The sequence below is a fragment of the Phoca vitulina genome, unplaced genomic scaffold (genome assembly GCF_004348235.1).
Source record: "Phoca vitulina isolate PV1807 unplaced genomic scaffold, GSC_HSeal_1.0 scaffold25, whole genome shotgun sequence".
Taxonomy (NCBI): domain Eukaryota; kingdom Metazoa; phylum Chordata; class Mammalia; order Carnivora; family Phocidae; genus Phoca; species Phoca vitulina.
The window spans coordinates 45,630,672-45,643,181 of record NW_022589728.1 but is presented as its reverse complement, the minus strand read 5'-3'; the positions used below and the strand labels follow the sequence as shown (position 1 = coordinate 45,643,181).

General features: G+C 34.9%; 1 protein-coding gene across 1 annotated transcript in view; it reads left to right on the top strand.

Moving 5' to 3' along the window:
- Nucleotides 1-12,510, top strand: part of RGS22 (regulator of G protein signaling 22) — a 118,639-nt gene that overhangs the window by 93,950 nt on the left and 12,179 nt on the right. The window contains exons 17-21 of the mRNA XM_032421902.1: nt 474-646; nt 1,571-1,733; nt 4,708-4,866; nt 7,611-7,679; nt 9,951-10,112. Of these exons, the coding sequence (XP_032277793.1) occupies nt 474-646; nt 1,571-1,733; nt 4,708-4,866; nt 7,611-7,679; nt 9,951-10,112 (726 nt within the window). The remainder of the gene's footprint in view (nt 1-473; nt 647-1,570; nt 1,734-4,707; nt 4,867-7,610; nt 7,680-9,950; nt 10,113-12,510) is intronic.

Genomic DNA, 12,510 nt, shown 5'->3' with positions numbered 1-12,510 from the left:
AAGAAAAAGAACTAAGTTACAAAACCATACATAGTTGTACAGTCCTATCTTGGTTTTTAATAATCTACATGTGTGTATGCAAAAAAGACTAGAAGATTTGTATTTGAAAATGTCAGCTATGGTTATCTCTGAGTGGGGTAGTAAGTAGTATGTATGCCTTTTGTTTTCTTATTACAAAAGATATATTACTCTTATACTAACAAAAATAAGAAAATTAAATATTTTATAAGCAAATATATAGTAAATGTTTACTAAGTGTTCCTAAAAAGAAGAGAATGGAACAGCAAGGAACAGAACAGAATTTGATAGGAGTTAGAGCCAGATTCTAGATTCTAGATTCTTCACCCACTTCTACCATTGCATTGTTAGATGGTGTTGACCTAATTATTCATTTTTATTTGTTTCCCTTTTTAAATTTGGAAAATAATTTGCTGTATTTAAGAGATTTTTTGTTAAAAGTATTATTTCACTAGGACGCTACTGGTGAAATTGGAACTGGTATTTCACGGCTTCCTGAGGTCTCTAAAAAAACAGAATACTGGAATAATGTTCCTGAAGAATATAAGCACTTTAATTTTAATGACCTGCTTAACAACAGACTGGAGTTTGAACATTTCCGTCAGTTTCTTGAGGCTCATTCTTCAAGGTAAAGAACATAACCAGTTTAAAATGTATTTCTCTCTTTAAACATCCTTTTTCTAAGCTACTTATTTTTTTAAGCTACTTTGATCCAACGTATTATAAAAGTGACTTGGTGCTAGATTTCACCCATGACAGTAAAAAGTAATGAGCATACCTATCTGAAATCTGTATGGGTAACTTTCTGTTGGGGAGTGCATTTTAATAATAGTAACCTCCCAAATGTTATTTTAAATAGTCAAACAAGATTTGTAGTGTTTTAGCATTGGCTAAATAAAAACACCAGTGTGGTTTATTCTTTTGCTTTTCTACTGTTTCTTTCTTTCGCATTTTTCTAGACAGGTGCTTTAATTAGTATTTCTGAAAAGTATCTCCTTTATATTTTTTCTAAGCTATTGAAGTTTTACTGTGATACGTTGTAATTTTTATTAGCTAATACATAAATGAAACATTGTAGTTTTGCACAGAATCTTGGAACCTTATGACATATTTATGTAATATAAACTGAAATATTGATTATATATTTTTCTAATAATTTTCTCCCAAATTAGTAGAAAAGGTTTAGACCTGGAGCCAAATTGCACATACATAGTTTCCCTTCTTATTGATGAAAATTGTTGTGAATTTAGCATGTTGCCAAATATACATGCAGTAGGTAGAAATTATCGCAGATTTGACATCGACGATATGAGTCCATTGTTAAAGGAGGAACTCTGAGGCCCTATCAAAAACAGTGGTAGATTCTTTTCTGATCCCAGTACTTCTGTGTTCATTCATATATTTAGCCAGGATGAGACATATTATTGAACTCATTAGTTTCATGATCTAATCAGTTCTGCTAACTAGTCAGGACAACAACTTGTTTGGTGGGTTAGTAGAATTCAGAGAAAAAAATAAAAAGGGCTGTACTTTGTTTTTGTTTTCTTTTTAGTATGGACCTTATGTGCTGGACAGACATTGAACAGTTCCGAAGAATAGTTTATGGAGACCGAACGCAAAGGGAAGCAAAATCTATATATATTAAAAACAAATACCTTAATAAAAAATATTTCTTTGGCCCCCAAAGTCCAGCTTCTCTATATCAACAGGACCAGGTATCAATATGTAAACATATTTTCTTTGTTGAAGTATGAAAACCAGTAATTTTTTAAATTTAAATTCAATTAGTTAACATATAGTATATTATTAGTTTCAGAGGTAGAGTTCAGTGATTCATCAGTCTTATATGATACCCAGTGCTCATTACATCACATGCCGTCCTTAATGTCCATCACCCAGTTACCCCATCCCCCTACCCACCCGCCCCTCCAGCAACCCTTAGTTTGTTTCCTATGATTAAGAGTCTCTTATGGTTTGTCTCACTCTCTGATTTCGTCTTGTTTTATTTTTCCTTCCCTTCCCCTATGATCCTCTGTTTTGTTTCTTAAATTCCACATATAACTGAGATCATATGATACTTGTCTTTCTCTGATTGACTTATTTCGCTTAACATAATACCCTCTAGTTCCATCCATGTCATTGCAAATGGCAAGACTTCATTTTTTGATGGCTGAGTAGTATTCCACTGTATATATATACCACATCTTCTTTATCCATTCATCTGTTGATGGACACCTGGGCTCTTTCCATAGTTCAGCTATTGTGGACATTGCTGCTATAAACATCAGGGTGCACATACCCCTTCGGATCACTACATTTGTATCTTTGGGGTAAATACCCAGTAGTACAATTGCTGGGTCGTAGGGTAGCTCTATTTTCAACTTTTTGAGGAACCTCCATACTGTTTTCCAGAGTGGCTGCACCAGCTTGCATTCCCACTAACAGTGTAGGAGGGTTCCCCTTTCTCTGCATCCTCACCAACATCTGTTGTTTCCTCACTTGTTAATTTTAGCCATTCTGACTGGTGTGAGGTCACTGTGTTTGAAAACCAGTAATTTATTTCTTTTTGCCAACAACCTGAAAGTCATCTTTTTTGTCTTTTGCTTTCATGATTTATATGTTAGACATTTTGGATATCTTACTTTTTAAGCTATTTCTAAGTATCTACAAATTAAATGCCTTTAAAATTCACTCAAGTATACTATAAAACTATGTTATTTTTAAAAGTAGTTTATAGAATAAAAATAGCTTTTATTCATCCAGTCATCCATTCATTCAGCAAATATGAGTGCCTGTGATAGATGGTGTCATCATTTATTATATTATTACTGTCATTATTACTATATGTCATTATTATACTATGTGGTGTTATTATTTATGGCAAAAAGGTCAGATTGGAATTCAGCAGTGCGACTGAGTGTTCAAGTAACAATTTTATCATGAAATATGGCTCAATTTTTATGCTTTTGAAATATAAAGACTTAAGTGTTATAATTAATTTGAAGTTTGCTAGTACCGCATTACTACCTGGAGATCAAATGTATAGTGTTTGATATCTTTATTTTGGTAGTTTAAAAGGATGCATATCCTAATGGTGTACATTTATAAAATACAAATTTCAGATTAATGCTAAATTCAGTAAATTAAAGAAAAATTCAGAAGTGTTTATAAGTAGGGTACACCAAATTAAAAAGCTAGATCTTCCAGGTGTAAAATAAGCAAAAGTTTTTGGGAATAAGAGGGAGAAGAAATTCTGAAATTAAGCAACCTTGACAAAATGCCTTGCCATCACATCAGTGCCCTGAGATACAATTCTGGGCTGTATTAGCAAAAGTGTTGGGTATCTCAATAAGCACAACTATGAAATAAACACATGGAAGGCATTCGTTTTCTCTTTGGCTTGTGCTACATTGTATGAGGTTTCGTGGTACTGATGCTACTGTGTGAGCCCTCCGTACTAGAACATGCTGAGAAGTTCAAATTCAGTGGAAAAAGTTACCCATTGCTATCATAGCAAATGATTGCATTTACTCCAGAAGAGTTTCCCCAATGGCCTTTCTTCCTCATCTTTGGCTTTACTTTTATTTTTTGTTTACTTATTTTATACTTAAGCACATCCACATCACATTATGTTCCATGTAGATCTTGCTAGTTCTAATTTCAGTTGGATGGCTAAGTTTGCTCTTTGATTAGCAAAGCAGTCTTTTCTCTTTTTCTTCTTTCTTCTTTTTTTATATAAAAAATCAGTATTATTAAAGGATGGCTAAGAGCGTTTCTCTTTTGTTTTTATGCAAAACAATTATTTTATTAGTAGGATTTGATTGATTTTATTATTCAAAGGGGAACTCAGAAGAAGCTAATTTTTCCAGTGAGGGGTCCAGAAGTTTTGAAAGGTGTATACACAGAAACAGGTAGAAAACAGAATGATTTATAGCAGGAAATAGCCATTCATAGCTTGTTGAAGCTGATACTTATACAGAAGGAAGATCTGGGTCACAAAGAAATTGTGTTTTGTAAAAGGTGTCACCTGTTCAGGTCAGAGACTGTTCTCTGTATAACCTGATCTCTCTCTACTCCTGCTGCTTCTGTTTTCTTCTGTGAAGTTGTTGGGGCAGCCCTGCATTGCTAGCCCCACCCTCATCCCACCAAGTTCAACCCAACATTTGTTTGTGTCTATTTAAAATTTCTGGGTCAATGTTGTCTCCTAACTAATTCATGCCCCAATTTCCCCATACACAAAAGAAAATGCTTTCTCCAACTAGTCAGTTTGACCAGAATCACAGATTCATAGAATATGAGACCTGGAAGAGCACTTAGAAAACTCATAGACTAATAATTACCCCCATTTCACAGTTGAAGATGCTGAGGCCATGGAGAGAAAAATGGCATTACTTGTGGTCACATGGGATAAAAATCCCACTCCTGTGTTCTCTGAACTATATCATGAGCAAAATCATACATCTAAAACAACAATCACATCAACCACAATTACCTGTTTGATGTTAGGGGAGTCATGTGTCTTTACCACCCATGGTATAGCCAGGAGATACCTTTCAGAAAATGACAGTTGTGCTACCTAGCGTGTGCTCGGCAAATGGTTTGGGGGTGAATGGATAAATTAATGACTATTAGTGTTTCTTCACTAAAACAGAAGTTTGCAGTTTTTCTGTTTCCTTTGTATTTTCTTAGATAATGAATTTAAGTGGTGGCTGGGGAAAGATGCTCCATGAGCAGCTTGATGCACCTGTTCTACTTGAAGTTCAGAAGCATGTCCTCAATAAGCTAGAAAACATGTGGTTGCCATTGTTTCTTGCAAGTGAACAGTTTGCAGCACGTCAGAAGATAAAGGTATATCAGCGTAATCTTTGGATAGCAATCAGCGGTACCTCTTACAACATCAGATGTGTCTACCCATTAGCCCGGCTGTTGTACTTCTATGGCACGGTGGTTAAGAGCATGGAGTTAGCCTTCCCAAGGTTTGCCTCAACCCTGCCATGTATTAACTGTACAACTTTAAGGTTTTTTGTTGTTTTTCTTTAAGTAAATTTCTATTTATTTATTTATTTATTTATTTATTTATTTATTTTAACTTTAAGTAATCTCTACATCGAACATGGGTCTTGAATTCATGACCCCAAGATCAAGAGTCTCATACTCTTCTTGACTGAGCCAGCCAGGCGCCCCTACAACTTTAAGTTTTATAACCTTTGTTTCCTCATTTGAAAAATAACTGGGGTTAAAAAGAGTAATTGCTTCATAAGATAGTTGTGAAGATGAAATGAAAGAATGTATGTGTAGTTTCTTAGCATGGTACCTGGCACACAGCAAACACTCAAATATTACTTATTAATCTAGTTGTTATTTTTTATATTGTTATTAAGTCCTCATATAAACGGGCAAGGACGTACAAGGGGGAATAGTTAAATGCTTTATGATAATTCTGTACTATGAAGATTTCCATATAAAATGGGGTTATAAAATGAGATTAAAATATAAAAATGAGATTTCCACATGTACTGATATGAAAGATATTATTTCTTGAGTGAAACAAGCAGGATGCAGAACAGTATATAGAAGAGAATCTCATTACATGTTCTTATCCATATAAAATGGGGTTATAAAATGAGATTAAAATATAAAAAGATTTCCACATGTACTGACATGAAAGATATTATTTCTTGAGTGAAACAAGGAGGATGCAGAACAGTATATAGAAGAGAATCTCATTACATGTTCTTATATCTCTATATCTATTTATGTATTTCTTTTTCCATCTATCTATCTATCTATATTTGTGTTTATGAAAAAGGTCTAAAAGAATCTGCCTCCTGGGGAGTAAGAAGGATTTTTACTTTTTACTTTGTGAAATGGGGTGTTCTTTTGTTTTTGTTTGTTTTTTGCTTTGTTTGTGCTTTATAAAAAGCATGTGTTACTTTGATAATTTAAAATGTCATTGTCACACCAAAAAAAAGGCAAACCTGATCTTTACAAAAATAACATAAAGGGACAGAAGGTGTAATTTTGGACTTTAGTATGCAAAACACATGCCATTAGTGTTGATCAGGAAAAATCTAAAAGAACTGCCCTCTATATTGAATTTATCAAATACTTTGAGCCTTACTTATGTGGAAATATCCTTAGTCTTACGAGCACCTTAAGTTATGGAAAACACAATACAGCTGGGAAAATAGAATTTATAGTATGAAGAAGTGCTCACTTGTTTTAGGCAAAGTTCCTGGAAATAAGCTTTGAGACAACTCAAATTTCCTCATTTCCTTTCTTTAGGCTTTGGCTTACTAATTTGAAACATTATTTACCATGTTTTCTCACTATGTTGACCACAATAACTTTATTGTAACTTATAACCATTTCCTGATTTACGTAGCGTTCTTTGGGTGGCCAATAACATAAACTGATTCTGGCAACCTTAAGCCAAAGACAAAAGAGAAAGGAGAGAATTTATTATAAAATGGTGCTAGAACATCTCACACACTGAGGGGAAGAGTAGATACCCAAGCTTTAGAAAGGCTAGGGGCTGGGACAGCCCTGGAAACCCAGCAGAAGTTCCTGGATCTTTTCTCCAGCTGTGGCTATCAAAAAGCAGCAGCTGTGATCCAATACCAGTCTCTCTAGGTCAATGCCTGGATCTATCTGCTGTGGACAGGGAGGTGGATTCATATAGCACAGATTTGGCAGGAGTGGTTCCCAAGGGAAAATATTATGAATAGACAACAACCTCAAGAAATATCTACTATAGGGGCGCCTGGGTGGCTCAGTCGTTGAGCGTCTGCCTTCGGCTCGGGTCATGATCTCGGGGTCCTGGGATCGAGCCCCGCATCGGGCTCCCTGCTCAGCGGGAAGCCTGCTTCTCCCTCTCCCCCTCCCCCCTGCTTATGTTCCCTCTCTCGCTGTGTCTCTGTCAAATAAATAAATAAAATCTTTAAAAAAAAAAAAAAAAGAAATATCTACTATATTTCCTCCCTGCATTGAATAACTTCTGTGCTCTTCTAAAATTAGTTGTGGCTAGAAAATAGCACAAAAATCTGGGAACTCCTAATTGTCTCTTCAGCTTCAATTTCCATGGGACCCAAAGTGAACTACTATCCACATTTGGGGCAACACGCTTAGGTATTATTAGCTTCATTTTGCAGACGGGGAAACTGTTCAGAGAATTTGAGTGACTTGCTCAGGTACATAGGGAGGGCTTCCATTTCTAAGTCTGATCCTTTTTGTCCTAAACTGCATCATCTCTTATCCATGCTGACCTTTACCTCATTTTTAAAAGCTATTAAATTAGGGGCACCTGGGTGGTGCAGTTGGTTGAGCGGCCAGCTGTTGGTTTTGGCTCAGGTTGTGATCTCAGGATGGTGGGATTGAGCCCCATGTCGGGCTCTGTGGTCAGCACGGAGTCTGCTTGGGATTCTCTCTCTCTCTCTCCCTCTGCCCCTCACCCCACTCGTGCTCTCTCTCTCTCTAAAATAAGTAAGTAAATATTTTTAAAAAATAAAATAAAAGCTATTAAATTAGTAAATGATGTCAAAAAATGTAGACATTCTGAATAACTGGGATAAAATAATTGGTTTTGCTTTTAGGTACAGATGAGAGACATAGCCGAAGAGCTCTTGTTACAGAAGCATGAAAGGAAAATCGGGGTCTGGAAGGCAAGTAGTGTTTGTTATATTCTTCCTCTTGCAACTTCCACTCTGTCGAAGTATAATTTTTTCCTCCCCTACTTGTTCAAAGACGCTCATTGTAGACGCTGCGTTCTAAGCCACCGACTCTGTTTAATTGGCTGATGGAATCTGGGGGAGAGTGTGATTCTGCCAGAGCCCTCTTCTTAAAGCCCTCTCGACCTGCTAAACCCTAGAAGTGTGCTTTAAATATTAGACTTTAAATATGCATTTTTGTTTATTTTGCCTGTGATGGATTTATTGAGACAAGCTGTTCATTTCAGCATATGGTAATTTATTTATTACTGAGAGTGGATTGCACAAAAAAATAAGTATGCAACAGAATGAGCAAGTTAAATGATCTTGCATTATATTCTGTTGAGAATTACATTTTGGCTTTAAAAGAATTAAAAACTATCATTCTGACAATTATTTAAACCACTATAATAGGATACTTTACTAGAAAATGCCTATTTTGCGTCTTAACAAGCATGATAAACACAGGCTTCTTTCTGAGCCTACAAATTTATATGTATTCATCCTTCTATAGGTCTTGCTGGAATGTCAGACTAGTCCCAGGTGACCCCCTACATACATAAAATTTTATTTGACTATTAGAGGATTATATGTATCTGTTAGGATGCTCTTTTTCTGTATTTTCCTCTTGAAAGGAAATAAACCATTCTATGGTTGTCTTTTGCTTATTTTTTTTTTGTTGAAATGCTAAGGAGGATGGGTTTATATTTCATATTATTGTGCATTATATATTATGTTATTTTCTGTTTAAATTACTACGTTTTAGTATCTTAAGAAGCAGGTCTTAAAACATTATTTGTTGAGTGGGTTTTAAATAAACATCCCAGTCTAATACATAATTGTTCCTATTTATAGGGCTGTAATTTTAATATGGAACATATGGTGGGGTCTTAACTTTTTGACCAGAGAACACGACATGTGCCTCACTAAAACAGTATTAGGCATCTAATCACTTTATCTGGGTTAAGGCACTGCTATTCACCTAGACGGCCTGGTGTTGGCTTCCCTTTTCAGTTTCCAATTCAGATGTCATCCTCAAGGCCCTTTTGCAAAGCTTTTACTCCTCCAGGCAGAATGAGTTACTCCTTTTGTGTTCCCATAGTGCTTTTTACGTAACTCTCTCAAACACTTATGCTGATAGTCGCATATGATTTGTTTCAAGAAATTTATTTTATGCATTGTCAGTAATGGATGTTTAGCATGTGTTTTGACTGATTGTTACTATAATCCCCAAATTCATTTACAACATTGCCTTTGGAATGGTGCTTCTTTGCATGATTGTAGACTAAACTCAGATTTGGGAAACTTCAATAAAATTTATCCAGTAAAAAATTTTCTATTCAGTAAATTCAATAAAATCTAGGTCTTATGTTTTTTAATCTGAGAGGCTAAAGAGGGATGGCTATGTGATCTAAAATGGTCAAAATTTAGAAAGTAGACATCTTGTATTTCAAAACTGTGAAGATACAAACTAAGTCATACTGTAAGCCTTACTAAAGCACCATGGGTCCTTCTGGCTTTTTTGTTATGTAAAGTAAATCCTCAGTCAGTTTATTATTAAAAATAATGTATTAATGATTTTTCTTCTTGTTAGGAAGTATTAATAACAATTTTTATTAAAATAATATAAAGATGTCTCACCTGAAAACATGATATTTTTTCTAGTTAGAAGCTCCACAGCAAATTTCCTGTTTAAATTAACAGGGTTAATTGGTAATTTTTTTTAAGATTTTGAAAAAATATCTTAAATGTCCTAGTGTTCTTACTTTTTAAAAGGCAGGAGAGTTATATTTAATATATAACATGATACATATATAATATATGTAGTTATAAAATACATAATAATGATGTAACAATATATAATCATAACATTATGGTTACATTTTTCTGTTTAAGCACAAAACTCTCAGTGCACTAAAATGTAGTTTTTCACCATAGTCCCAAACTGTAATGATTCTTAACATTCTTAAACAATGTAGTTATATGTTCTGAATCAGCCAATCATTTCTTTTTCTCTCTACCTCTTAAAAAAATGATGCCATAAAAATATAAAGGACACAAAAAAGAGAACAGAGAGGTAAAAGTTGCCAAATTCTTTTGTATCCATGCCATAAATTTCAGCAGCCGAAAGTAAAGGAGGTTGAAGTTGGTAATTCTTAGCCTAATAAATAATTTTATTATTACTTTAGAACACAGCTAATTTTCTGTATTCTCTGCTTTGGACAGCCTGTGGAGAGTAAGTGGATATCTTCATCTTGTGAAATCATTGCATTTCGTAAAGCATTATTGAATCCAATTACTGCAAGACAATTTCAACGGTTTGTGGCTTTAAAAGGAGATTTATTGGAAAATGGTGTACTCTTTTGGCAAGAAGTACAAAAATATAAGGTATTATATTGGAAGTTGGAAAAAAACACCTTTTTGGTGGAGGAAATGCATTAACATCAGATTCTGAACTGTAACTTTATAGACAAGATTTGTATAAGATATCCCAATTTTGTCATCTTCAGACCAATATGTAAATATTGAGGTGTTCATTGTTCTAAGTTAGATACATTTCTTATTATACAGTGAAGAGTAAGAGTGAGCCCTGAAATGATAGAATTGGATTTTTCAACGTATTCACATATATTATGATTTAATGAGAACCTTCCTGAAGAGTTTTAATTACATTTTTGCATATCACTCCTCTATAAATGTACCATACACATTTTTTCCTGAAAACATCCATATTCAGTACTTTAACCAAGACCTCTTTACCAGAATTCCACCCAACTGTATTGCCAGCAATGTAATCAAAGATAGAGGATTATAGAAAATAAACCAACAGAGATGAGAGGAGCTTTTCTATTAGAATGGCCAAATTTTTAACAAAACAAATAAATGAAAGAACGAGTGGTTAGGAGCAAAGGCAGTTTTAGGTTTAAGTGTTTATTGAAACCATATTTCATCTTTGCGTTGAAGAAAGGAAAGGACTTTCTAGGTATTTTAATCTAGACTTGAATATGGGAGTGTTGTCTCGAAATACCCAAGAGTAGGCGTCCAGACTCTGCTTCAGTTCTCCCCCAGGGAGCAGATTCATTTCTGGGCAAGCAGCCTATTTTATCCCATTATAAAGGTAGAGAATCAAAATAAAACTGGAATTTAAGAGGCTAATACTTTCAATTCACCTATAATCTAAGTATGAATTATGCAATACTAATACTCTGCAGCATTTATATTCTATATAGTTAGTAATTGCTCAATAAAATCTATTTCCAAACTTTCTCCAACTTACCATGAAGCTGTTTTCTACCTTTTCTGTGATGAACAATTTTTGTACTATTCTCACCTTAGAAATTTTCTCAGAAAAAAATGTTTTGAGATAAAATTTTTCAAAATCTGTCACAAGGTAAGCAATATTAAAATAATTTTTTTAAGGATTAGGAAGGAGGTGGAGTCTGTTTTCCAGAATAGGCAGTTATTATGAGTGGGCAGAATTATTTTTAAGCTACTATGAATATAAGTAAGCCCAACCCCACTAGGGCAGGAGGTAATGCAATAAACCTTGCACAAAAAGCATTTTAAAAAAACCTACTCCTTCAAGGTCAGCCCTTAGCTGTGTGACTGTTTCTCCTTCAAGACTGCCCTTGGTCTTCATTTAAATATCTTGTCTGTGGCATAGAATGGAGGACATATAATTCTAGGTAACTAGTCAAAATCACGCTATAGGAGGTAATTTGTTCATTCTAATGTGCCATCCATTATGCTAGATGATAGGAATAAAAATGTGAATACAACACATTGCCTGCCCTCAAGGAGGGAGACACCCAGGAAAACAAATATCATGACATAGTATTGCTTATGATCCATGTTCTAACTAGGTATAGTTTTGGCACTGAGGAGGGAATGATGCAGAGAGGGTTGTAGGTCAGGGAAGTCTCGGCAGAGATAACATTTAACTGGGTCTTTAGAGAGTTTGCTAGGTGGAAAGCATTCTACCTGGTATGGCGAAATCTTACTGAGTTCACTTTTATATGGCTTACTCTTATTAAATGTTTACTATCTGCCAGATATTGTCTTAATTCTTTTCATGTAACAATGAATTTATTCTTCAGAAGAATCCTATTGGGTCAAAGCTGTTATTCTTGCCATTTTACAGATGAAGAAGCTAAGGCACAGAAGGGTTAAGAAACTCCTAACATCATGTAGCTAATTAAGTGGTAGAGCTGGAATTTGAACCAAGGCATTCTGTTGCTAAAGCTCATGCCCTTAACCACTAAATTATGTTCGCCCCCCCACCCCACCCCCCTAGCAGTGATTGTGGTAATATGCTTAGAAATTGAGATCTGGGTTCTTCCCAAATTTTCACAATTCAAAACAATATTTGATTAAGATTGTTCTGAATTGTGAAAAATTGGGAAGAACCCAGATGGTCAACAACAGGACATTACTTACTTAATTATTACACGTCTATAGAGTAGAATACTCAGCAACCATTAGAAATCATGCTGTAGGTGGGTGCCTGGGTGGCTCAGTCATTAAGCGTCTGCCTTTGGCTCAGGTCATGGTCCCAGGGTCCTGGGATTGAGTCCCACATCGGGCTTCCTGCTCAGAGGGAAGCCTGCTTCTCCCTCTCCCACTCCCCCTGCTTGTATTCCATCTCTTGCTGTCTCTCTCTGTCAAATAAATAGATAAAATCTTTAAAAAAAAATCATGCTGTGGGAAAATAATCAATGATAGAAAAAGATATTCATCTTATTGATTTTTTAGAAACATAGCTACTAGAAAACAGTATAATTTAATC